This window comes from Dendrobates tinctorius, unplaced genomic scaffold (assembly GCF_039654945.1).
Source record: "Dendrobates tinctorius isolate UK_male_01 unplaced genomic scaffold, ASM3965494v1 ptg000084l, whole genome shotgun sequence".
In the NCBI taxonomy this organism is placed as follows: domain Eukaryota; kingdom Metazoa; phylum Chordata; class Amphibia; order Anura; family Dendrobatidae; genus Dendrobates; species Dendrobates tinctorius.
Window position 1 is genome coordinate 51,531,768 of NW_027361752.1, and position 27,582 is coordinate 51,559,349.

Consider the following 27,582-nt stretch of genomic DNA (forward strand, 5'->3'; position numbering starts at 1 on the left):
TCCTATAGACCTTAACCTTCTGAATAATATGTTCAACTGTAGCAACAGAAACATTGAGCCGTTTGAAGACTGTCTTATTGCCTTTAACATTAACATGTTTTTGTACAATTTTCTTTCTATTCTCCTGAGACAACTCCCTCCTCAGCTTTCTTTGCTCCATGTTCATTGTGGTGCACATCATGATACCAAACAGCACAATGGCTACTTTTCACCCTGTAAATAGAAAGTCTGGTTGATTATAAGTGTGTAGACACCTGTGATGTTAATTACAGGACATTCCTTAGTTTCACATGTCCCTATGGTCAAATTAGTTTTAACCTTTTCTAGGGGTTTTTCTTACTTTAACAGAAGTGTACTAACAATTTTGCCCACGTGTGTATCTATCCATCTTTCCATTTTATATCTATTATCTGTGTTAATCTCATTTTCTATCTCTCTCACTTTATATATATTTCTGATATCTATCAAACTTATTGTTAGGCGTCTGGGTTCTGCGTCTGCTCTGCAGGAATCCAGAGCCTCACATTCTGCAGTCTCCTGCTGTCTGTCTACTGCAGAGATTACTTTGCAGCAGACCGCTCCAGAGACTAAGTTCCCCTGTGCTCCTACTGGGCATGCTCACGAGGCAATCTCCCATTGGAGATCGGAGTCATGTGCCCAGGTCCTGCTCCAGATCTCATTGGTCCATCGCAGAGATCTGTAAGGTCCCGCACGGCTATAAAAAGCGTGCATGACCGTTCAGCCATGCGCTAGTATAGACTTTTCAAGCTAATGTGTGAATGGTGACGAATGTATGACTCTGGTGACTGACTCATTTGAAACCCCTTCCCTCTGATATTACGCATGTGGATAGGGAATTAGTGCAGCAGTCAGCGCCAGTCAGTGGCAAGCCTTAGGCCACTGTGCTCACCTCACCTCTACTCTAGCGTCCGATATTGCGCCTGCTTTCTAGCTTTAATTATAGAAGGATAGGGAAAATGAAGGGAGGTCAGCTCACCAGTCTCGGTTGCGATCCATAATCCTCCTGCGCACGGAGTCACCTTGATCAGGGGTGTTGACTGAAGCAAAATAAAGGATGGAATCTCCAGCGCTGGACTTCAGTTAAAAATACATCATTTATTGTAAATTCTTAAAATCGAACAGAAAAAGTGTGGATAAGGACATACAGGCAGATGGGGTCTCTGGTGGTCTCCAACCAACGCGTTTCGACCTAGAGGGTCTTACTCATGGTTCACACTAGACCAATACTGACGACTACAAATAGTACAAAAACTAGTAAATCACAGGTGTTGGACAAAAGAATTAATGAAAATAGGGAGTATCCCTACCAGTTAACTCTTGCAAACACTCAGCCTAATGTGGAGCTGAAACAAAAACTAGTCGGAAAAACAGGAAAAAAAAAAAAAAAAAAAAAAAACCTAATAAAAAGATATCATAAGAATATAATAACAATCACAAAAATTATCAGAATAACCAGAATTGAATAGGACTAAGTAGAATGTAAATATACAGAAGAAAATATCAATCTAATTGCAATATTAAATCAAGTCGTTTGTTCAGACCTAATGGTACTCTTGTATTTAATTTAAAAATCCAAAAGGATTCACGATTTAATAATTTTCTCCTGAAATCACCTCCCCTAGTAGATCTATAGACTTTCTCTATTGCTATAATTTTGAGGCTATCAGTTTTACCTCCATGAACAGTTTTACAATGATAAGAAACTGCTGAAATATTATAATTACTACTAGTAGCTTCTGACAAGTGTTTCCTAATTCTCTTTTTAAGAGGTCCTATTGTGCAGCCTACATATTGTAGGTTACAAAAAACGCATTCAATAACATATATTACTCCTTCTGAATTACAATTTATGTGAGACTGAATAGGGTATGATATGCCAGTAACACTAGAAGTAAATCTGCTGGTTTTAACCACATAGTTGCAGACTTTACAGGGATGATGTCCACATTTGGAAAAGCCTTTATATGACAACCAAGTATTATTTTTAGTTCTCCTATTACTGATAAAAAGACTGGGGGATAAGATATCGCTCAAAGCAGGAGCTTTCCTGGCTATGTATCGTATCTGGGTATTGTCCAGAATTTGACCAAGTTTATTATCATTGTGTAAAATAGGTAAATATTTTTTGACAATGTCCGTTATCTTATTGAATTGTGGACTGTACATGGTAGAAAAACTAACTATAGGACGGTCATAATTATTACAGGGGGCCCGTGTGCGATTCTTTTTCTTGCTAGCAGTAACTCCAGTGTGTACAAGGCTCAAAGGAGATTCATTCAGCAGGGTGTGTCTATCGATCCTGCTGACAATATTATCAGCTTTCCTTAGCATCCAATTAGCATATCCTCTGTCCTTAAGTCTAGAAAGGGTTTTGTTTGATTCTTTAGCAAATATTATAGGTGAACTACAATTTCTTTTTAACCTAATTAATTCTCCCACTGGAATGTTTTTAACCACGTGCTTGGGGTGACAAGAATAAGCTTGTAAAATTGAATTTGTATCTGTGGGTTTTCTGAAAGGAAAAACGCAAACCTTTTGGCTGTCAGAATTCACAGACAAAGTCACATCCAGATAACTGATAGAAAAATCCGACACTGTAAATGTAAATGAAAGATTAAAATCATTCATATTAATATAGCTAATGAAATCACTAATCCCTGAGATGTCTCCCTTCCAAATCAAAATCAGGTCATCTATAAAGCGGCCATATAGTTGTATATTTTGTGAAAAGGGATTATTGTTACATAAGATATATTTCTCTTCCCAAACAGCTACTGTAATATTAGCTAAAGCTGGGGAACATTTACCCCCCATACTTACTCCTTGTTTTTGTAAGAAAAAAATTCCATCAAATGAAAAATAATTATGTGAGAGAAGAAAGGAAACTGCATCCACAATGAAGGATTGAATTTCTATCACATATGTGCTATATTTGTCCAAAAAGAATGTGAGACTAGAGATAATCACATTATGTGGTATGGACGGGTATAAACCCACCACATCACAGGTAATCCATGAATATTCTGGTGACCAATGATAATCATCTAAGGCAGAGATTAACATTTTAGTGTCTCTGATATATCCTGGAAGATCAATGACCAAAGGTTGTAGGTAATGATCAACCCACTCTGCCAATTTCTCTGAAAAAGACCCTATCCCCGAAATTATAGTTCTAAAGGGGGGGGGGAACAAATCCTTGTGGATTTTAGGAAACGCATGATAAATGGGAATCACAGGGTTCTTGATATTAACATAATCATAAATTTTCTGTGTTATGGCCCCTGTGACTAAACCATTGTTTAATAATTTTGACAAATCACACTGAAATTTAGACGTGGGATCACTAGAAATCTTGGAATAGGTAGCAGAATCATTCAAAATGCGCAGATTTTCTGAATAATACAGGCCAGCATTAAGCACGACTACTCCACCCCCTTTATCTGCCTGTCTCACCAGAATGTCAGCATTATCTTTTAACTCTTTCATAGCTGCTCTCTCTTGTGCTGTTAAATTGTCATATGTCATTTCTGTTATTTTATCAAGCTCCACTAAATCTTTCTCTATTAGTTCTTGGAATATATCTAGAATAGCAGGTCTGGACTGAACTGGATAAAACCCTGGATTGGGCATTTTAAAGAGATCATTTAAAGTCCTATTTTTTGGTAAGGAATGTGATTGTAAGTCTCTAAGAGTGGAATAGCCTATAAGATCTTTAAAAGAAAAATTTCCATAGGGAAAAATTAACTCAGGAATATTTGTAGATCCAGAAAGTGACAAGGTCTCTGAAGAGGTGGACTGGTAGTCAAAATGACATTTCAAAGTTAAATTTCTGGCAAACTTATTCACATCTAGAAGAGTCTGATAAATATCAAATTTGTTGACTGGACTAAATCCCAAGCCTTTGCTCAAGAGAGTCATATGAGCTTCTGATAGGATATAGCTTGAAAGATTTATTACAGGGCATGTTGATATCTCCTCCGGTTTCTGAAGTGGTAGTTTCTTTTTATGTTTCCTCCCCGCTCTTCTCCGTCGTTTTTTGATCTCCTTACGATAATTCCATCACTACGGATATCCTCAGAATGATTAGTGTTGAAGGAAGCATCTAAGAACTCTTCTGACGTATTCAGATTAGAACTGGAAGACGCTGTTGAATCATGAGACCTGGTGAAGCTGACCCTGCGATCTCTATGGTGAAAGCCTGAAAAACCATGCTGATATCGTTTTTTACCTTCTTGAAAAGGACGGCTTTTCTTCCAGGAATAGACCTGGTTCAATTCAAAGTCGCGTTTGTCTCTTGTGAATTTACTGCGTTTTATATCTGCAATATATTCTTCCAGTTTGGAAAGATTTTTTTCCATTCTTGAATTAAATTTGTCAAAGTCTTTCACATTATTGTGTTTGTTCAGAGAAGTCTGCATCTTAGTGATCTCTTCTTTAACACAAGTCATCTCCAGTTCCTCATATTTAATAATCAACTCCATTAATTTGAAAGAACTTTGTGTAAGAATCTGCTCCCACTCTAATCTGAAAGTGTCTGAGTAGATGAAGGTAGGTCTTTTATTCAGTCTCAATCCCCTAGGGATAAGTTTTTTCGTCAGATAAGATTTTAGAGAGGTCATGTCCCACCATAATCTGGTTTCCTTATTTTTCCGATTTTCCAGTTTATTAAAAAGGTTTTCTAAAGACTCTACCTGAGAGACCCCACTGCTCACATTAGTAACATCATCTGTAGAGTCAAAAATGGCTGCAAAGATATGCTGCCTATTTCTGTCCAAATCCATGTCCATAGAATTAGTGTTTACAAGCGTCCACAACAATTAGAGTAAGGGAGCAGGACTAGATCATAAATATAATTATAGAAGGATAGGGAAAATGAAGGGAGGTCAGCTCACCAGTCTCGGTTGCGATCCATAATCCTCCTGCGCACGGAGTCACCTTGATCAGGGGTGTTGACTGAAGCAAAATAAAGGATGGAATCTCCAGCGCTGGACTTCAGTTAAAAATACATCATTTATTGTAAATTCTTAAAATCGAACAGAAAAAGTGTGGATAAGGACATACAGGCAGATGGGGTCTCTGGTGGTCTCCAACCAACGCGTTTCGACCTAGAGGGTCTTACTCATGGTTCACACTAGACCAATACTGACGACTACAAATAGTACAAAAACTAGTAAATCACAGGTGTTGGACAAAAGAATTAATGAAAATAGGGAGTATCCCTACCAGTTAACTCTTGCAAACACTCAGCCTAATGTGGAGCTGAAACAAAAACTAGTCGGAAAAACAGGAAAAAAAAAAAAAAAAAAAAAAACCTAATAAAAAGATATCATAAGAATATAATAACAATCACAAAAATTATCAGAATAACCAGAATTGAATAGGACTAAGTAGAATGTAAATATACAGAAGAAAATATCAATCTAATTGCAATATTAAATCAAGTCGTTTGTTCAGACCTAATGGTACTCTTGTATTTAATTTAAAAATTCCTTTCAGAAAACCCACAGATACAAATTCAATTTTACAAGCTTATTCTTGTCACCCCAAGCACGTGGTTAAAAACATTCCAGTGGGAGAATTAATTAGGTTAAAAAGAAATTGTAGTTCACCTATAATATTTGCTAAAGAATCAAACAAAACCCTTTCTAGACTTAAGGACAGAGGATATGCTAATTGGATGCTAAGGAAAGCTGATAATATTGTCAGCAGGATCGATAGACACACCCTGCTGAATGAATCTCCTTTGAGCCTTGTACACACTGGAGTTACTGCTAGCAAGAAAAAGAATCGCACACGGGCCCCCTGTAATAATTATGACCGTCCTATAGTTAGTTTTTCTACCATGTACAGTCCACAATTCAATAAGATAACGGACATTGTCAAAAAATATTTACCTATTTTACACAATGATAATAAACTTGGTCAAATTCTGGACAATACCCAGATACGATACATAGCCAGGAAAGCTCCTGCTTTGAGCGATATCTTATCCCCCAGTCTTTTTATCAGTAATAGGAGAACTAAAAATAATACTTGGTTGTCATATAAAGGCTTTTCCAAATGTGGACATCATCCCTGTAAAGTCTGCAACTATGTGGTTAAAACCAGCAGATTTACTTCTAGTGTTACTGGCATATCATACCCTATTCAGTCTCACATAAATTGTAATTCAGAAGGAGTAATATATGTTATTGAATGCGTTTTTTGTAACCTACAATATGTAGGCTGCACAATAGGACCTCTTAAAAAGAGAATTAGGAAACACTTGTCAGAAGCTACTAGTAGTAATTATAATATTTCAGCAGTTTCTTATCATTGTAAAACTGTTCATGGAGGTAAAACTGATAGCCTCAAAATTATAGCAATAGAGAAAGTCTATAGATCTACTAGGGGAGGTGATTTCAGGAGAAAATTATTAAATCGTGAATCCTTTTGGATTTTTAAATTAAATACAAGAGTACCATTAGGTCTGAACAAACGACTTGATTTAATATTGCAATTAGATTGATATTTTCTTCTGTATATTTACATTCTACTTAGTCCTATTCAATTCTGGTTATTCTGATAATTTTTGTGATTGTTATTATATTCTTATGATATCTTTTTATTAGGTTTTTTTTTTTTTTTTTTTTTTTTTTTTCCTGTTTTTCCGACTAGTTTTTGTTTTAGCTCCACATTAGGCTGAGTGTTTGCAAGAGTTAACTGGTAGGGATACTCCCTATTTTCATTAATTCTTTTGTCCAACACCTGTGATTTACTAGTTTTTGTACTATTTGTAGTCGTCAGTATTGGTCTAGTGTGAACCATGAGTAAGACCCTCTAGGTCGAAACGCGTTGGTTGGAGACCACCAGAGACCCCATCTGCCTGTATGTCCTTATCCACACTTTTTCTGTTCGATTTTAAGAATTTACAATAAATGATGTATTTTTAACTGAAGTCCAGCGCTGGAGATTCCATCCTTTATTTTGCTTCAGTCAACACCCCTGATCAAGGTGACTCCGTGCGCAGGAGGATTATGGATCGCAACCGAGACTGGTGAGCTGACCTCCCTTCATTTTCCCTATCCTTCTATAATTATATTTATGATCTAGTCCTGCTCCCTTACTCTATAATTGTTGTGGACGCTTGTAAACACTAATTCTATGGACATGGATTTGGACAGAAATAGGCAGCATATCTTTGCAGCCATTTTTGACTCTACAGATGATGTTACTAATGTGAGCAGTGGGGTCTCTCAGGTAGAGTCTTTAGAAAACCTTTTTAATAAACTGGAAAATCGGAAAAATAAGGAAACCAGATTATGGTGGGACATGACCTCTCTAAAATCTTATCTGACGAAAAAACTTATCCCTAGGGGATTGAGACTGAATAAAAGACCTACCTTCATCTACTCAGACACTTTCAGATTAGAGTGGGAGCAGATTCTTACACAAAGTTCTTTCAAATTAATGGAGTTGATTATTAAATATGAGGAACTGGAGATGACTTGTGTTAAAGAAGAGATCACTAAGATGCAGACTTCTCTGAACAAACACAATAATGTGAAAGACTTTGACAAATTTAATTCAAGAATGGAAAAAAATCTTTCCAAACTGGAAGAATATATTGCAGATATAAAACGCAGTAAATTCACAAGAGACAAACGCGACTTTGAATTGAACCAGGTCTATTCCTGGAAGAAAAGCCGTCCTTTTCAAGAAGGTAAAAAACGATATCAGCATGGTTTTTCAGGCTTTCACCATAGAGATCGCAGGGTCAGCTTCACCAGGTCTCATGATTCAACAGCGTCTTCCAGTTCTAATCTGAATACGTCAGAAGAGTTCTTAGATGCTTCCTTCAACACTAATCATTCTGAGGATATCCGTAGTGATGGAATTATCGTAAGGAGATCAAAAAACGACGGAGAAGAGCGGGGAGGAAACATAAAAAGAAACTACCACTTCAGAAACCGGAGGAGATATCAACATGCCCTGTAATAAATCTTTCAAGCTATATCCTATCAGAAGCTCATATGACTCTCTTGAGCAAAGGCTTGGGATTTAGTCCAGTCAACAAATTTGATATTTATCAGACTCTTCTAGATGTGAATAAGTTTGCCAGAAATTTAACTTTGAAATGTCATTTTGACTACCAGTCCACCTCTTCAGAGACCTTGTCACTGTCTGGATCTACAAATATTCCTGAGTTAATTTTTCCCTATGGAAATTTTTCTTTTAAAGATCTTATAGGCTATTCCACTCTTAGAGACTTACAATCACATTCCTTACCAAAAAATAGGACTTTAAATGATCTCTTTAAAATGCCCAATCCAGGGTTTTATCCAGTTCAGTCCAGACCTGCTATTCTAGATATATTCCAAGAACTAATAGAGAAAGATTTAGTGGAGCTTGATAAAATAACAGAAATGACATATGACAATTTAACAGCACAAGAGAGAGCAGCTATGAAAGAGTTAAAAGATAATGCTGACATTCTGGTGAGACAGGCAGATAAAGGGGGTGGAGTAGTCGTGCTTAATGCTGGCCTGTATTATTCAGAAAATCTGCGCATTTTGAATGATTCTGCTACCTATTCCAAGATTTCTAGTGATCCCACGTCTAAATTTCAGTGTGATTTGTCAAAATTATTAAACGATGGTTTAGTCACAGGGGCCATAACACAGAAAATTTATGATTATGTTAATATCAAGAACCCTGTGATTCCCATTTATCATGCGTTTCCTAAAATCCACAAGGATTTGTTCCCCCCCCCCTTTAGAACTATAATTTCGGGGATAGGGTCTTTTTCAGAGAAATTGGCAGAGTGGGTTGATCATTACCTACAACCTTTGGTCATTGATCTTCCAGGATATATCAGAGACACTAAAATGTTAATCTCTGCCTTGGATGATTATCATTGGTCACCAGAATATTCATGGATTACCTGTGATGTGGTGGGTTTATACCCGTCCATACCACATAATGTGATTATCTCTAGTCTCACATTCTTTTTGGACAAATATAGCACATATGTGATAGAAATTCAATCCTTCATTGTGGATGCAGTTTCCTTTCTTCTCTCACATAATTATTTTTCATTTGATGGAATTTTTTTCTTACAAAAACAAGGAGTAAGTATGGGGGGTAAATGTTCCCCAGCTTTAGCTAATATTACAGTAGCTGTTTGGGAAGAGAAATATATCTTATGTAACAATAATCCCTTTTCACAAAATATACAACTATATGGCCGCTTTATAGATGACCTGATTTTGATTTGGAAGGGAGACATCTCAGGGATTAGTGATTTCATTAGCTATATTAATATGAATGAGTTTAATCTTTCATTTACATTTACAGTGTCGGATTTTTCTATCAGTTATCTGGATGTGACTTTGTCTGTGAATTCTGACAGCCAAAAGGTTTGCGTTTTTCCTTTCAGAAAACCCACAGATACAAATTCAATTTTACAAGCTTATTCTTGTCACCCCAAGCACGTGGTTAAAAACATTCCAGTGGGAGAATTAATTAGGTTAAAAAGAAATTGTAGTTCACCTATAATATTTGCTAAAGAATCAAACAAAACCCTTTCTAGACTTAAGGACAGAGGATATGCTAATTGGATGCTAAGGAAAGCTGATAATATTGTCAGCAGGATCGATAGACACACCCTGCTGAATGAATCTCCTTTGAGCCTTGTACACACTGGAGTTACTGCTAGCAAGAAAAAGAATCGCACACGGGCCCCCTGTAATAATTATGACCGTCCTATAGTTAGTTTTTCTACCATGTACAGTCCACAATTCAATAAGATAACGGACATTGTCAAAAAATATTTACCTATTTTACACAATGATAATAAACTTGGTCAAATTCTGGACAATACCCAGATACGATACATAGCCAGGAAAGCTCCTGCTTTGAGCGATATCTTATCCCCCAGTCTTTTTATCAGTAATAGGAGAACTAAAAATAATACTTGGTTGTCATATAAAGGCTTTTCCAAATGTGGACATCATCCCTGTAAAGTCTGCAACTATGTGGTTAAAACCAGCAGATTTACTTCTAGTGTTACTGGCATATCATACCCTATTCAGTCTCACATAAATTGTAATTCAGAAGGAGTAATATATGTTATTGAATGCGTTTTTTGTAACCTACAATATGTAGGCTGCACAATAGGACCTCTTAAAAAGAGAATTAGGAAACAATTGTCAGAAGCTACTAGTAGTAATTATAATATTTCAGCAGTTTCTTATCATTGTAAAACTGTTCATGGAGGTAAAACTGATAGCCTCAAAATTATAGCAATAGAGAAAGTCTATAGATCTACTAGGGGAGGTGATTTCAGGAGAAAATTATTAAATCGTGAATCCTTTTGGATTTTTAAATTAAATACAAGAGTACCATTAGGTCTGAACAAACGACTTGATTTAATATTGCAATTAGATTGATATTTTCTTCTGTATATTTACATTCTACTTAGTCCTATTCAATTCTGGTTATTCTGATAATTTTTGTGATTGTTATTATATTCTTATGATATCTTTTTATTAGGTTTTTTTTTTTTTTTTTTTTCCTGTTTTTCCGACTAGTTTTTGTTTCAGCTCCACATTAGGCTGAGTGTTTGCAAGAGTTAACTGGTAGGGATACTCCCTATTTTCATTAATTCTTTTGTCCAACACCTGTGATTTACTAGTTTTTGTACTATTTGTAGTCGTCAGTATTGGTCTAGTGTGAACCATGAGTAAGACCCTCTAGGTCGAAACGCGTTGGTTGGAGACCACCAGAGACCCCATCTGCCTGTATGTCCTTATCCACACTTTTTCTGTTCGATTTTAAGAATTTACAATAAATGATGTATTTTTAACTGAAGTCCAGCGCTGGAGATTCCATCCTTTATTTTGCTTTCTAGCTTTGTCAACTAGCGGCCGTGCCCTACGCCGCGCTGCAGTTGAAGCCCTCCTTGGCGTCCGCAGTAGCGACGCCGCACACACGGTAGGTCTAGATGGACGCAGCTCCTCTGCCTTGGGTTCTGCTCCTGTGACCAGATACCGTGTGTGCATTTCCCTGTAGTCTGTGACACTAACAGGCTCGGCGTTTTCGTATGTTTATGTTGCGGCGCCTCTGTGTGTGAACAGAGCCCGCTTTGCGCACTTCGGGTGAAGTCTAACCCGTGCGCATTATACCGCCATATTGCTCGTCTGTCATTACCTAGCAGCGGTGTAACATCTACTGCACGGTAGACCCCGAGCGGCGAACGCACTTTATTATTTATTTCTATTTAGTGCGTTCCGCCGTTCCTAACACTTATTGAATCATACAGAAAAGGACTACCAGAGAGTCATTTTGAGCCCAGAAAATTCATAATACTCAATCATGTGTCATAAAATACCAAAATAAATGATCAGTATCTTTAGTTCACAATACAAAAATCACCAACAATAAAAAAAACAGGTTATAAAATGTAGATAACACAAGAACAGGCGTGCAGCTCCATAACCATATATGCAATGGTAAGCACCATAATTATGGACTAACAAATTGTCTACTCATGATATGCGTATGAATTTAACAGTAAAAGTGCATAATAAATCATATAATAAATTGACAAATAAAGTAATGCAAAGTATATGTCCATTAAAGCAAGGCTCAGGAATAGGGCGATAACGTCAGAGTACATAAACTCAAATATAGGTTATCGCCCTATTCATGAGCCTTGCTTTAATGGACATATACTTTGCATTACTTTATTTGTCAATTTATTATATGATTTATTATGCACTTTTACTGTTAAAATTCATACGCATATCATGAGTAGACAATTTGTTAGTGCATAATTATGGTGCTTACCATTGCATATATGGTTATGGAGCTGCCCGGGCACTGCCCTCCCGAGGACGCCACAGCGAAACGCGCGTCGGGGCTCCTGCGCTTTGGTAATGCATCCATTATAGGTAAGCATCGCTTAGGATCTGTTGGGGAATAGGGTTGTTCATGTTTGGGCTATGTTGCTCCTTTATAGGTACACTTTGTGATTTATTACATAAGCTGCACAGTACTTCTTGACAACCTATATTTGAGTTTTTGTACTCTGACGTTATCGCCCTATTCCTGAGCTTTGCTTTAATGGACATATACTTTGCATTACTTTATTTGTCAATTTATGATATGATTTAGTATGCACTTTTACTGTTAAATTCATACGCATATCATGAGTAGACAATTTTTAGTCCATAATTATGGTGCTTACCATTGCATATATGGTTATGGAGCTGCCTGCCTGTTCTTGTGTTATCTACATTTTATAACCTGTGAATTATTGTTGGTGATTTTTGTATTGTGAAATAAAGATACTGATAATTTATTTTGGTCTTTTATGACACATGATTGAGTATTATGAATTTTCTGGACTCAAAATGACTCTCTGGTAGTCCTTTTCTGTATGACTCAGTATGTTTGAGAGTATCCGTTCAATAAGGAATATGTATCGAATAACCCAATTTTTCCTAAATGTATTTCTATATATAGGGTACATACATTGGTTTGAGCTGATTAATTTACTTTTATGTTTTTATTTCCCAAAGGAAGACATTCGCCACACAAATAAAAAGTCATCACACCTTTCGCAAGTGAGAATTTCTCTTTTAATTATTAACTTAATTAGAATTGGAAAACTGAGGCAAAGATGGGCACGAGTTATAGTGAATCAGTTAATTATTGGACTGAGACTTAAATGCGATATTATTAAAAATTCCACAACTGACACGTCCTGTCCCCCATCTAATACCTATTTCCCAATCACACAGTGAAAATTAGTAGGAAAGCTAAGAATGTAAGAAAATGGTTGATATTTATGTCATATTACATTACTGCCATGTAATAAAATATAAAGGCATAGTGCATAGTGAGGCTTAAACAATGGGGAAACATAGCGGGAGAGATCCGGTTGTGTCGCGGCACTCTGTGATGACCTTTACCTTTACTGGGTATAACCTAACTACATAATTGGGGATGACAACATTTTACAGCAATTTGACCTTGAGGGTTGAACATTTGTACCATCAATCATTGAGATTTATTATAATTTTTTTGGGAAAAAAAAATTGGCTTCATTGAATTTTGTAAAAAAATCACTTCTGACTTGCCTTAAATTTTTCATCGGAATTACAGTTACAATTGAACATACAAATACATTTAAAGGTAATAATGTGAACCCAACCAGAAGTTCACCAAACACTAGAGATCCCCGGAGGCCAGAAAGGGAAAATGTTGTGCCATGGTGATGTGAATGAGCAAAGAAAGATGGAGAGTGGAAGGTTTGGTGCAGTCGTTGACATCAAATGGCGCAACTGCTACCTTTGCACCTTTAACTAGGACCCGAATTAGAGACGTTTGGCCAACTTGGATCCAGGTCTCAGATTGAGACAGAGAATTGACTGCATTTTCATCCAGAACGAAAACTTTCACAAACTGGGAAATGGCCGTCTGAACGCTCTAGTGTACGGTTCACTTTACACATGTTGATGACAGCTCAAGGTGCAAAAAACTTTATCCTGCAAACATAGGACAGAATATTACTTTGTTAGAGGAAAAAAATTAAAAAATATTGGAACCTCTAAAAACCAAAGTAAAAAAAAAAAAAAAAAGTTAAAAATAAACTTATCAAAAAAAATGTCTTTTTAATTAAAAAAAATTATATTTGGCTCTGGCATCTATGTATTTCCTATAAATATTTTAGGTGTCGGCCACGAGTTCCCTAGAGTCCTATTGGTTCCTACTTTGGACCATGTCCACCCTATATACACATTTTTCTTAAAGATTCAAATAACTAATTTGATCCTCTGAGCAGAAAGATGTAAAGTAGAGATGAGTGAATTGATTCAAGTTGAATAAAATTGACTGCGAATTTCACAAAAATTTTGAATTTGACAGATACCAAATTTTTTGGCAATTTGGTTCACTTGCCATTTGATTTACTAGCCGCCATTGTGCTCGATGTTTTGCAGCGATAAAATGGTTAAAAAAAACCATTATGCTTATCTCATCCATCACCTGCCTTGGCACCACAGATCCCCGATTCGTCCTCCTCTGACTCACTTCCTCCCACAAGCGCCGATCTTCTCTTCCATCATCATCCATATGTGCTTCCGTCACTTACTAGAAGTGATGTCACGACGTCGAGTGAGACCTACTTTAGCACCAAAAACTGAAGGCGGCTGAAGATGGAAGAGAAGACTGGAGGAGGCAGGAGGAAGCGAGCCAGCGGAAGACTGGGCGGGGATCTGTGTTGCCGGGGCACGTGATGGGTGATGTGAGTATAATATTTTTCAACAGCTCTGTTATTATCTGGGGTCTGGAAACCTATCAGAGCATAATAAACGGATTTACCAGCAGTTTGATAGGTGCTGAATTTGGTTGGGAAATTGGATTTAGGTCCTCTTTGTTCAAATGTATGCGGCGAATCGAATTTCTGTAAATTCACTCATCTCTACTGGTGAACACGTACAAAATTCAGGAAATGCAAAACAGCGTTACATTTATGAGACTTTGAAGGAGGAATATTTTTTTTTAAATGCTTGTCACTATTTTTTGCTTACAAATATAGGCCAAAATCATCAAAACTGGCTTTGGTCTTGATAAGGAGATGGGTTGGAGTCAGACGCTACTGATTCATGAAGAGGCGCACACCTCTTAATGGATCAGAAGCGTCAGACAAGTGGCGAGCACCTCCATGTGCGCCTCGCCACAAATTCAGTCCTTGCTGGAGTAAAATTTGTGGCTTAGCCTCCACCGCCGTCACGCCACCTTCCCATCCACTTTGTCAGAGGTGGGCGAAAATGTCGTGAGAATGCCAAAAGTCGCCAAGTTTTAGTGCAGCTTTGAGTTGCATCTAAATTTTTGCAACTTTTCAAAGCTTTTTAGGCCTAAATACTTGCGTAAAAGATTTGATGAATAAGGCCAATAGGTTTTCCTTCTAACATTGTTTACGGTATACATACGCCATAGTGCGGTATTGTTCAGGGAATGTATTTTGATCAGGATTGATTTTGGAAAATAAAAGTTAAATTTAGAAAATGGAAAAAAAAAATGCTGTTTGTTGAACTACAATGTTTTTTTTTAGTGATTTAATAGTAAAATTAGGAATTATTACTTTTTAAATGTCACTATTTTATACATTTTTTTTTATTAAGGATTTGACAAATTGGTGGTAACTTATGCAGCCAATTGTGATATGTAAAAAATTGGGGAAAAAAAAAAAAGAAAGATTAATTCTCTCCCTTATAAATCAACAAAAAAACACAGGCCCTGGTTCATCAAGACCAAAAGTGGCAAAATTTGTGACTTTTTGAAACTATTTCCGCCAGAATTCTGGCAAAATTGCTTTGATGGATTGGTCCCATAGTGTATATTATGGGTTTTATTTACCAAAAAAAAAAAAAAAAAAAAAAAAAAATGTGTCCCCTTAAAAAAATAAAAATAAATGGACAATTTGACATTTTTTTATGTTTTTAAAATGGAGACAATCCAGAAAGTTTACAGACACTGTACAATCCCACAGATAAACCGCATTTCAACACAAAGTACGTTATCAGACAAAATATAAAAAGAAGACATCTACTCTGTTACAAAAATATATATCCACTCATTGATGCCATATGATCAAAAATGTTCACAGTCGTTAACTCAGCCGCCATAACTGATGTTTCAGATTGCACCGCGATATGTAATAGTCAATATCTCCTCTATATATTTTTTTTCCCCTAACAACCTAATTTGTGTTGCACCATATAAGTATACAGGTATGTAAGGTTTAAAAAATAATGAAAAATGTACTTTTCACGGCCCAGTTTGAAATGATCATTAGGACTTATTCAGCCTGAAACATATATACGGTGCGAAAATAAAATAAATAATTACTTAAAAAAATGTAATTACTTAAAAAATTAATTATGGTAGATAGACATTTCTGTATAAGATTTTATTGGCCTATTTTTTTTTACTCTACTCTTAAAGGACTGATGTTTGAAAGCAATGATATTTTCTAAGATAAATTAAAAACTATATCTGAAAAAAAAACACTGAAAAAAATGTTTTTTTTTTTTTTTTTGTTTATCCAATTGTACAAAAAAAGTTTGACAGTCATGTCAGGTACGGATTTCTTTTTTTTTTTTTTTTTTTTTTTTTTTACATTTTCCAGTAATTAATCGTAGATATTGTAAACAGAAAAGCTGCCAATGAGTGGAACAGGCTGCCACGAGAAGTGGTGAGTTCTCCTTCAATGGAAGTCTTCAAACAGAGGCTGGACAGACATCTAACTGGGATGATTTAGCGAATCCTGCTTTGAGCAGGGGGTTGGACCAGATGGCCCAGGAGGTCCCTTCCAACTCTACGATTCTATGATTTCTATGATTCTATGCCATTCATCGCTTTCAAAGAAGCCCAAAAATATATAGAAAACCCCCCAAGTATATAGTCAGGAGTTGTGTGTTTATAATCAGACCAAAGTTGGTGTTTATTAATAATAAACATTACCCAAAGGGAAAAAAAACCTTGAAGGGGTATTCTCCGCTCCAAGATCCAATCTCAAATTAGAAATGTAGTGTAGTTCTTCTGATTCACTATGTCTCTTTCCTCATGTGTAAACACTGCAGGACCTTAGGTATCCATAGTTACGACCACTAGCAACTAGCTAACTAACTGCCACTATATGAGTGGTTGTAACCAATGGATATCTAAGCTAGTACAATGCCTGCACATGGGGTAAGTGACATAGTGAATCAGAAGAACTATACTACATTTGTAATTGGAGGTATTTGCTAATATTATTACTACAGCTACTACATATTAGGATAAGATCTTGGAGAAGGGAATAACCCTATAACGCCACGTTTATACATGGAGTGTCTAGTTGATAACATGATGATTCAAGAACCCCAGAAGAATGAGATTTTTGGAGTTTTCTGTGATTTCACATTGAAGGAGTCGGGGGAAAAAGAATCATCACAAGAAACACAAGTGGGACATGATGATGATACAAATACAGCAAAACAGCAGCCAAAAATGCAATTTGTAAAAGGGATTTTTTTTTTAATAAAATCTTTTTCACTCATATATTGCATATTTGGCCAATGCAGTAAAAAAAAAATTCTTCAATGTAAACGCGGCACAAGGTGACCAACTGAAATAAGGCTCTTTAATTGTGAAGTGACACTTTGTTTGGTACCAGCTCCCGTTAAAGGGCGTAACAAAAATTTGCTAATTAACCGAAGTGACGAGAGAAGTTTTTCTTGTGTGAAAATATATGAAAATAACTCTGATTGGTATGTTACTCTTTTTTTTTTTTGAAAGGCAATACTTTATGACTCAATTCAATGGAAATTCAGCCGTACAACAGTTGACGGATTAGAATCATTTGATGATGTTTTTTTTTTGTTTGTTTGTTTTTAAATTATGGTAGGTAATTTCTAACTTTTCCCTTAATAGATTTGGTCCACAATTGTAAAGTGTGGCGGAATTTTCTAGCACTACAGAAATAATAATAATTTGTATTATTAAATGGGCTTTTCTTGCGCTGGACCATTATGACGTGAAAACCTAGACCCACCTGAGAATCCTTTAGTAATCTGAAAGAATACTTTAACCTACCACCATAGATCAAAAACAAGTCAGCTAAGTAAGACTTGATACGGTTTTATGATAAAAAGATGAACAAAAATAGTAAAATATAAAAAAAATAAACAAATAAATATTTGCTACTTTTTAATCAAGTAAATCTGACTAAGGCCGGGATCACACATGCGAGAAACTCGGACGAGTCTCGCATATTAATACCCGGCACTCAGACCGCAGCGTGCGGCCGTATACCAATACATGCAGAGGCACGCTCCGCTCCCGAGTGCCGGCGGCAGTGCTGGATATTAAGATGCGTGACTCATCCGAGTTTCTCGCATGTTTGATCCCGGCCTTAGAAGTAACTAAGATTTTTTTTTTTCTATTTTATTGTTTTTTTTTTAAATTTTCTTATCCAATCAAATTATCTTTTGTAACATTACAAAACAAAAAAAATTAAGGTAAAAAATAATAATAGAGAATGAATTCTAGGTAAGTAAGTTTTAAATCTATTTGAGAAGAGGAAAGGTTTTTCAATCCAGCAGAGCGAATTAAAAGCAAACACTTCTTTATTGTGACTATTAAAATAAAAAAAATTACTGACGCGTTTCGAATCGACAAATTGGATGCCCAATTAGTAGAATCTGGCACTCATTTTAACAAAGTGTTCCTTAATTTATTTATATCATGGCTTAAATTGAACAGTTTGTTTAATGGGAAATGAAGGAAAAAAAAATCTTAGTTTATTATTGGGAATTTTACACCCGTGTGTGTCCGTGCAGAAGCTGAATTTCCATCGAGCAATGTAACTCTGCAGTCGTTGGCTACATGTTGGGAGTGTACAGTATGTGGATCAGAGCCCTTATGCTTTGGATGATAGCCCTTCATCACATGCCTGACTTTACATAAAGACGATGCTGAAAATTTCACCTGATAAATAATAATAATTTTTTTTTTAAAAAAAGGAGGTAATATTTCAAAATTGCTTTCTCAAAAACAGGATTCTGCAAGTGGCGTGAGTTAGGAAAATTAAACTTATTTTTAAAGCCTTGTATAGTGCATATTCTACCTATAGGTATGAAAGAAACTTCCCAAGAGATTCATCTGGAGCCAGCAAATTATAGCAGGCGTCACAGCAGAAGGCAGAAGACACTTTGATTCTCAAAAGACAAAAATGAGTCAATTAGATAACTGAAATGAAAAAAAATAAATACATCTGCTTTGATAGAATTCCACGAAACAAAAAAAAAACAAAGATTGCGTGACGTTAATGATTTTTTTCCCCTCCATAGCTCTGAAATCTGGATTCTTGTTAGTTTGTATAATTAAGGGACGTTCAAGTAAAATGTTTTCATGCGCCAGATTGTACAAAAAAAAATTTGGTACAAATGGAACTTAAAAAAGAACCCAAATTCTTTCAAGAGTTTGACATCCGGGAAGAGGAGATGAATGTTTTTGTTTTTCTAGAGTGATTCAAAAGGAAAATTAAAAAAAAGAAAAAAAGAAACAGAGTCTTTGCACAGTTTTTGTATCATTTCAATGTTTTGGCAATCTTTTTTTTTCTCTTTTCTTTAAATTATAAATGTTGGAATTCAGTAGAAAAAGGTAGCTTTGATTTGCATTTTGTTGTATCTGTTAGTATTTACAAGCTGTTTTCTTGTTGTTATACCAGGGTGTAAGATTTTGTGTAAGGGTTATTTCCTTTCAAGTGCCCCCGGGAGTCCAGCAGCGATTCCTGTGAACTGCTTATTTTAGCTGCCTGTCCAAGCTCTGATGCCTCTCGTGGAGGCACCGGTGCAGCCGCTGCTGCCCCCGCACTGGGCTGCCACGACTGTACTTCACGTGCTGAAGGGTTTTCCATGGGTATTGGTTCCAAAACTGTGGGTCGCTTCAAGGTTCGGCTTTTCTGAGGTTCCAAGCAAGCCTGCCCTAAACCCAAGTCTCTGCTAGTTCCTGAAGCACCTCGATTTAATAAAAAGTCCATTCTAAGGTATGGCGGCAAGTTCATCACATCACCTTCAGAAAAAAAAAAACATAAAAATGTGAATGCATAATACATGTGCATGTAGCAATACATTCAGCAATACAATAAAAACATGCATTTTTCAAGCAGTTTCTAATTTTTTTTATCTAGAAACAGCGCCACCGTAGTCTGTAGGTGGTGTGTGGTATTGCAGGTCAGCTCAAGTAAATTGGATATATTATATAAAGCCCATATCTAAGGATGGAGTTTGAGTGTAAAAAAATCCCCAAACCAACCAAAACTTAAATTTAGGATCCTCTCATATAAAGTGATCAGATCTTCCCACAAGGGGAGGAAAAAGAGAAACTCCGAATACACATTTTACAACTTACCAGAAACATATACTCACCTTCCTGGGGTCCACCGGCGAGTCTCCGCCGCTGCTCCTGATGTATGAGATTGGCTGCCTTGATGTCACGACAGCCAATGAGTGAGGAGGTTGTCTCATTGATTGACTGCTGTCGATGTGACATCAGTGCCACAGCCTAGAACAGACATGGGAAATAAGTGGAAGAGACCCTTATTTTTTATTTGTACCAAACTGAAGCCAAGGAAGAACATTGTCTGAAAGTGGACAACCCGTTTGAGGCCTGTGGAAGGGTAAGACAAAATGTTATCTTTACTTGGGGCAAATAAGACCCGGACCCACCATGGATTTTAGAGGGAAGAATCAAATCATAAAATCCACTGTGGCTCCGGTCACTTTAGGCCAAGAGGGTCTGGGTCTAGTGGTTCTATATTATTAATTGAAACCTGACTTATAGTTGTGTGAACTCTGGAAATATTGATCTATTTTTATTTTATGAACAACTAGCTGAAGAACCCGGCATTGCCCAGTTATAGTAACTAACTGTGGTTACTTATAACAAATTATAATGATTATCCTCCATGCCATAGTCCAGTGCCCACATACCCATCACACATCCTTCATCGCATAATCCAGCGCCCATATACCCAAACATCCTCCATCCCATCGTTGAGTGGCCATATACCCATCACACATCCTCCATCCCAAAGTCCCTTGCCCATATACCCATCATACACATCCTCCATCCCATAGTCCTGTGCCCATATTCCCATCATACATATCCTCCATTCCAAAGTCCCATGCTCATATACCCATCATATATATCCTCCCTCCCATATTCCCGTGCCCATATACCCATCATACATATCCTCCATTCCAAAGTTCAATGCCCATATACCCATCATACATATCCTCCATCCCATAGTCCAGTGCCCATATACCCACACATCCTCCTTTCCATAGTCCAGTGCCCATATACCCATCACACATCCTCCATCCCATAGTCCCGTGCCCATATACCCATCATACATATTCTACATCCCATAGTCCAGTGCCCATATACCCATCATACATATCCTCCATCCCATAGTCCAGTGCCCATATACCCATCATACATCCTTCATCCCATAGTCCAGTGCCCATATACCCATCATACATCCTCCATCCCATAGTCCTGTGCCCATATTCCCATCATACATATCCTCCATTCCAAAGTCCCATGCCCATATACCCATCATATATATCCTCCCTCCCATATTCCCGTGCCCATATACCCATCATACATATCCTCCATTCCAAAGTTCAATGCCCATATACCCATCATACATATCCTCCATCCCATAGTCCTGTGCCCATATACCCATCATACATACCCTCCATCCCATAGTCCCGTGCCCATATACCCATCATACATATCCTTCATCCCATAGTTCCGTGTCCATATACCCATCATACATATCCTTCATCCCATAGTCGTGTTTATATACCCATCATACACATCCTTCATCCTATAGTCCCGTGTCCATATACCATCATATATATCCTCTATCCCATAGTCCAGTGCCCATATACCCATCACACATCCTCCATCTCATAGTCCAGTGCCCATATACCCATCACACATCCTCCATCCCATAGTCCTGTGCCCATATACCCATCATACATATCCCCCATCCCATGCCCATATATTCATCACACATCCTCCATCCCATAGTCCCGAGCTGGGTGGCGCTGAGCAGGGAGTTCCAGGAGATGTGCTGTTATGTAACCTGGCAATGCGGCTCTGTGTGCGGCCAGTGATTATGCAATTTTCTACGCTGGTAACAATAGTAGAGTGCGGCAGTAATAGAGCAAGGACTGATTCATTTCTGTCATGTGCTTTCTGCTCCTTTCTGGGGGGCAGACAATGGCTGGGAGCTTATGTTCCCAGGGATGCTAGATTTCTCCCACCCGGTCAGTGTCTGCTGAGATGTTGTAGAGTGGGAAAACTGTTGCTCATGGCAACCAATCACAGCTCAGCTTCTTTTAAACAGCTCTGGTGAAATGAAAGCTGTTTAGTGATTGGGTGGGGCTATGTGGAGTGGACGTGGCTGATACACACTCACATACATACACTCAGCTTTATATATTAGATAAACCGTACTGAGCCAACCTATAGCATTTTCAGTACAGCTGAGCAAAAAGATCAGCAGGAACCAGGTCCCGTGGCCACATCGGCAGTTCCTGGCCGCCAGACCAGAGCTCTGAGAACTTCATCTTCCGTGTCTGAGGCCCCGACTGATTAGCTGCCTCGACACGATTTCATCACATATGTGACGTCGCACTGGGCCTTTTCAATAGGAGAGAAGCGCGAGATGCCAGCAGGTGGGAGGAGGTTTACAATGCTCTGGTCCGGCGACTACCGACGTGGCTGCTGGCCCAGAATCCAGCGAATCTTTGTGCTCAACTCTAGTAAAAACAAGTATTCCTCTTCCTCTATTTTCAAGACTTTTTCATATTTTTATAGACCTACCCCTGACTCTAAAGATAAGCAACACAGGGATGGCTTAAAATCCACAACAACAACATCCCAGTGTGGCCAATTAAGAATTTTGTATCGCAACAGAAAATCTTGTCTTATGGAACATGAAGGGGTTTAAATAATTAAACAAAAAAATTGGGCGAAAAAGAAAAAACTCAAAACGTTGCCCCTATGTGAAAAGCTAATAGAAACCAGAACGAGAACGCTCCGCAAATACACAGGAATTGTCAGAGAAAGTATCACTGCTAAACAATAACTACGGTAGTAGGGTGTGAACACTTCAGCATTACGCAGAATCATTATCAAACACTCAAATTTAAGTACTAACCTGAAGGGTGTGAACACTTATGCACTTTGCACTTCTTTAACGCCACGGAATTATTCTCACTTTGACATTATAGAGCAGCATTTTGGATATTCTATCATTGGCCAAAAATATTTGTCAGAGATCCATCACAGAAGAACCTGGGGCTATCTGGAACTGCATATTCCCAGTAAATGTCCCATTCTTAATGCTAATTGGATTTTAATTTAAATACTATCAATCGCACATTTTTTTTTTTTTTTTTACAGAACTGCTGATACTACGAGGAACATCTTCAGCTGCTGCCGCTGCGCGCTCCCATGAATAAAACAGGATTTATCTGTCCCTTTCTGTTTCCAATTTGTTAAGGCACAATGGAGCTGAGCGATCTTGTTATCCAGACAAAGCTTTATTACGTTTGGAGCAGGGATCATTGCCCCGCAGCTCTAATTACCTTCTTTCAGCATCGCAACATCTTATTACCGAGGAGAGTAAACCATTCCGCTGTATCAGTTCTGCAAACTAGCGTCTTTCAATAATTCATGGGTTAAAAAACTAATTAGTTGCACAGTGATAGTTGGAAAAATAGCCAATTTCCTTTAAGGCCACGTTCACGCGGTCAGTATTTGTCAGTATTTAAAAGCCAAAATGAGGAGTGGAAGAATGAGAGGAAAAGTATAATAGAACCACGTCACCACTTCTGCATTTATCACCCACTCCTGGTTTTTGGTGTAGAAATACTGACATAAAATACTGATTGTGTGAACGTGACCTAAAGGAGATCTTCTCCAGGGTAAACACTTAATACTTGGCTTTTTTTATTCCTACTTGTGGTTTTATGTGATCCTTTTATGTAGTACTGTATACGGTAGTACAGTACTGGCTATTTATCACCAGTCAAATTATGCCACTTGCTTGCCTGTCCATCATGTTCCATACTGTACTGCTGCTGCTGGGAACCCTACACATTGCTTTGTCATGAAAATCAGCTTTCTCTTTACCGACCTTCTGGTGGGCTTGTACTTGTACTCAGCATTTTATTTATTTTACTCACTTATATAGCGCCATTAAGCGCTTTACAGACATTATTGTTACTGTCCCCATTGGGGCTCACAATTTAAATTCCCTATCAGTATGTCTTTGGCGTGTGGGAGGAAACCCACACAAACACAGGGAGAACATACAAACTCCTTGCAGATGTTGTCATTGGTGGGATTTGAACCCAGGACTGCTACCAACTGAGCCACTGTGCTCAGCATTCAAGCAAAACAGGCAAAGCTGCACTTTAATGCAGGGTGAAGGGGAAGTCAGTGATCCGAGATACTAAAGAGATGGAAGGTAATGGGCAGCGGTAACTTTTATGGCTTGTTTGTTCACACTGTGTTTTTTTTCTTTTCCACACAGCGTGTTTCTGCCTCTGGAGAAACAAAATACCACTAAAGTGAATGAGATTCCGGAAATCTCATTCACACGTTGCTTATTTTTTCCTTGTAGATCTGAACCTTCAAAGCATTTTTTAGAAATCTGCAGTGTGTCAAATCTGTAATGATTTTGCAGCGTTTTTCACCAATTTCACCAGGTTTTTTTTTTAATGTAGAAAGTCAAAGATAGAGGTCGGAGAATCGATTTTCAGAACCCGGCACCATCGGATGGGTCAGTATTCTGTGACTGCTGGACGGAACCCTGTGAATCTTCTTACCTCCCAGTATTTTCGACTCTTCTTTTAATTATCAGGGTTGGGGCGACATCATCATTGCGGTGTGACCCACAGACAGCGTTACGCCAGCCAGGCTAATCAAAAAAGGATCTGGGAATGGCAGGAAGGAGATACGCAGGTCTCCATCCAGTGGTCACAGATTACTGATCTGGCCAGTGGACCCGAGTCGGAGTCGTATAGCAGATCTAAGCCGCTCTTGCGTATTTTTGCATGTGGTGGCCTTTGTTTTGCTTCCAGTAATATATAAAACTGAATAATTGCACACAATCTATACCTGAATTAATGATATGTCTCTTCCCACTCTGCTTCTTTTCTGGAGGATCCTCTATTAATAGCACCGTCATGTCACTACCACAATTACACCCCTACTACCCTGTGTTTACTATGGAGCGAGCTATAAATACCTGCCGCCAGCATATCCTGCAGTAATTATTTTTCCATGATGAAACTTTAAAGTCATTTTCTCTGATGGATTTCTTTGTGAAATGTGAAAATGAGATTTTTTTTTTCTCTCCTCTTTTTGATATTGGAAAACAGATTAGTTTAAGCTTTTAGGTTTTTCATCATTATCCACAGATCTTGGAGTGATCACAGACCGAGAGCCTCTTCTACGAGATTATCCTGAGTGCGGATGCGGGGTCCTCACATTCATGTCGGACTGTAGGTAGGTATAATGAGTGAAGAAACAAGTATCAAAGGCATAAGAAATGCTTTACTGTTATTTGTGACTAGACTATTTTTTTGTATATTTTTCTAAAACTGTATTAAAAAAAAAAGATGATGAGCAGGGGCGGCACTAACAAAGAAAAGGGCGGACATGGTTGTGGCGTTCTAAGAACACAGGAGAGAGTCAATTGGTTGTGAAATGATCCATACATGTAGCCATGTATATACAGCTACTAACTAAAGAAATGAATTATGGATATATGCTAGGAGAAATTCTTAGTGGAGTCCACACAAATAACCATAATGAAGTGACCCACAAATGTCTATTAAATAAGTTAAATAAGCTTTGAGGCAAGTTTCATTGAATTTACATTTGTAAGGGTATGGCCCCCACATATATGACCATTCAGTTGACAGCTATCTCTCCCGATTAAACCATAAACCAGAGGGCTCGGCCTTGGTGAACGCTCTTGTGATTCCTAGGAGAGCTGCTACCAAACTCCGCTGGCAGAGCCTATACTCTGGGATAAAAAAAAATAGGCATTGGACACCCAACAGGAAGTATCCTTCTCTCCCTCAAATTCATGTGTATGGGGAGAGGTGGGACGCCCCTATACACATTTAATTATCGGTGGATTTGGCTAACTTTAGCCCAAAATGTATGAGGTTCTTAACTTGAAGAACCTGGTCTCCTCATATGGTGCAGAGGCACCTCATAACGTATTGGTAATTTCAGATTATGTAGAGGAACTTCTTATTTTACTTGTCTTTCATGTGGTATAGAGAAGAACCTTACATAGTACAGGTTTCCTCATATTGAAGAGAAACCTCAAAGTACAGGTCTCCTCATAAGATGTAAAGGAACCTTAGGTAGTACTGGTCTTATGTTTCATAAGGTACAGGTCTCCTTATACGATGTAAAGGAACCTTGGAATGTGTTTCCTCATACACGGTAGTTAAGAGAAACTTAGGTCCAAGGCATGGTGCGTGCTAGGAGGCACGGCAGGGTCCAAGGCATGGTTGCGTGCTAGGAGTCATGGCAGGGTCCAAGGCATGGTGCGTGCTAGGAGGCATGGCAGGGTTCAAGGCATGGTGTGTGATAGGAGTCACACCAAGGTTCAAGGCATGGTGCGTGTTTAGGAGACACACCAGGGTCCAAGGTTCAAGGCATGGTCCTGCGCGTGCTAGGAGGCACGCCAGGGTTCAAGGCATGGACAGGACATGTGCTAGAAAGCACAACAGCTCAGAGTACAAGAATAAAGCTCAAGGCAGTGTACAGGCACAGAGCAAAGGACTGAGTACGGAACAGTACACGAAGAAAAGTACAGGCAAGAGGCAAAAGGCAGGGTACGGTACAGAGCACAAGGCGGAGTACAGAACTAAAGCGCGTGCTAGACAGCACGGCGAAGCGTAGTACAGAAACAGAGCTAGTGCAGAGAGCAGAACAAGGAAGAGAATAGGAATGTTGCTCAAGGCAAGGTACAGGGCTTGTGCAAGAGAGCACAACAGGGAAGAGTATAAGTAAGCAGAGTTTGTGCTACAGGAACATGATAGGGCAGAGTATAGGAAAGCAGAGCTTGTGCTAAAGGAACACGATAGGGCAGAGTAAAGGAAAGACAGGGCATGTGCTAAGGAGCACCGCTGGACATGTATCAGGAGGAAAGACAGGACATGGGCTAGGAAGCACAACAGAGCAGAATATAAGAAAGAAACAGAAGCAAGGTACAGCACACGAGACAAAGTACAAACACAGAGTGTGTGCGAAGAAGCACCACAAAGCAGAGTGCAGGGGTGCCGAATATAGGGAGAGACCGAGCAAAGACCATGCAGGTCTAGCAGGGAAACACAACAATAATCAGGCGCCTCCCATAGGAAGAGGCGGCCTGATATAGGGCATGAGCACTTGGACTTCTGGGTCAGGTCCTCCAGGACCATAGAGAGGATTTCTGGGTCAGATCCTCCAGGACCATAGAGAGGACTTCTGGGTCAGATCCTCTAGGACCATAGAGAGGGCTTCCGGTCAGGTCCTCCAGGACCATAGAAAGAACTTCCGGGTCAGGTCATCCAGGACCATAGAGAGGGCTTCCGTGTCAGGTCCTCCAGGACCATAGAAAGAACTTCCGGGTCAGGTCCTCCAGGACCATAGAGATGACCTCCGGGTCAGGTCCTCCAGGACTACAGAGAGGAACGGCTGCAGAGACAGGCGCGCACGCGCGCTGGGCATAGGCGTCCAGCCAAAGGATCCAGTATAGGAGGTGCGCACTAGCAACGGCGTGCAGCCATAGGGTGAGATGCACGTGAGCACTTGAAAGCGCCCCCGGAGCGGCCGCAGGGACCCGGCTCCGGGGGTCATGCGGCGCAAGCAGCATGACAACACTATTTCACAAAGAGATTTTAATAGGCTAAGATAATAGGCTAAAATAAATAATAGGCT

General features: G+C 38.5%; 1 protein-coding gene across 2 annotated transcripts in view; it reads right to left on the reverse strand.

Annotated features, from left to right (window-relative positions):
• Positions 1-12,621: 12,621 nt before the first annotated feature.
• DSCAM (DS cell adhesion molecule) overlaps positions 12,622-27,582 on the reverse strand; it is a 609,674-nt gene continuing 594,713 nt past the window's right edge. For both annotated transcript variants that reach the window (XM_073584700.1, XM_073584699.1), the window contains exon 33: positions 12,622-19,626. In XM_073584700.1, the coding sequence (XP_073440801.1) occupies positions 19,274-19,626 (353 nt within the window). In that variant the 3' untranslated portion in view covers positions 12,622-19,273. The remainder of the gene's footprint in view (positions 19,627-27,582) is intronic.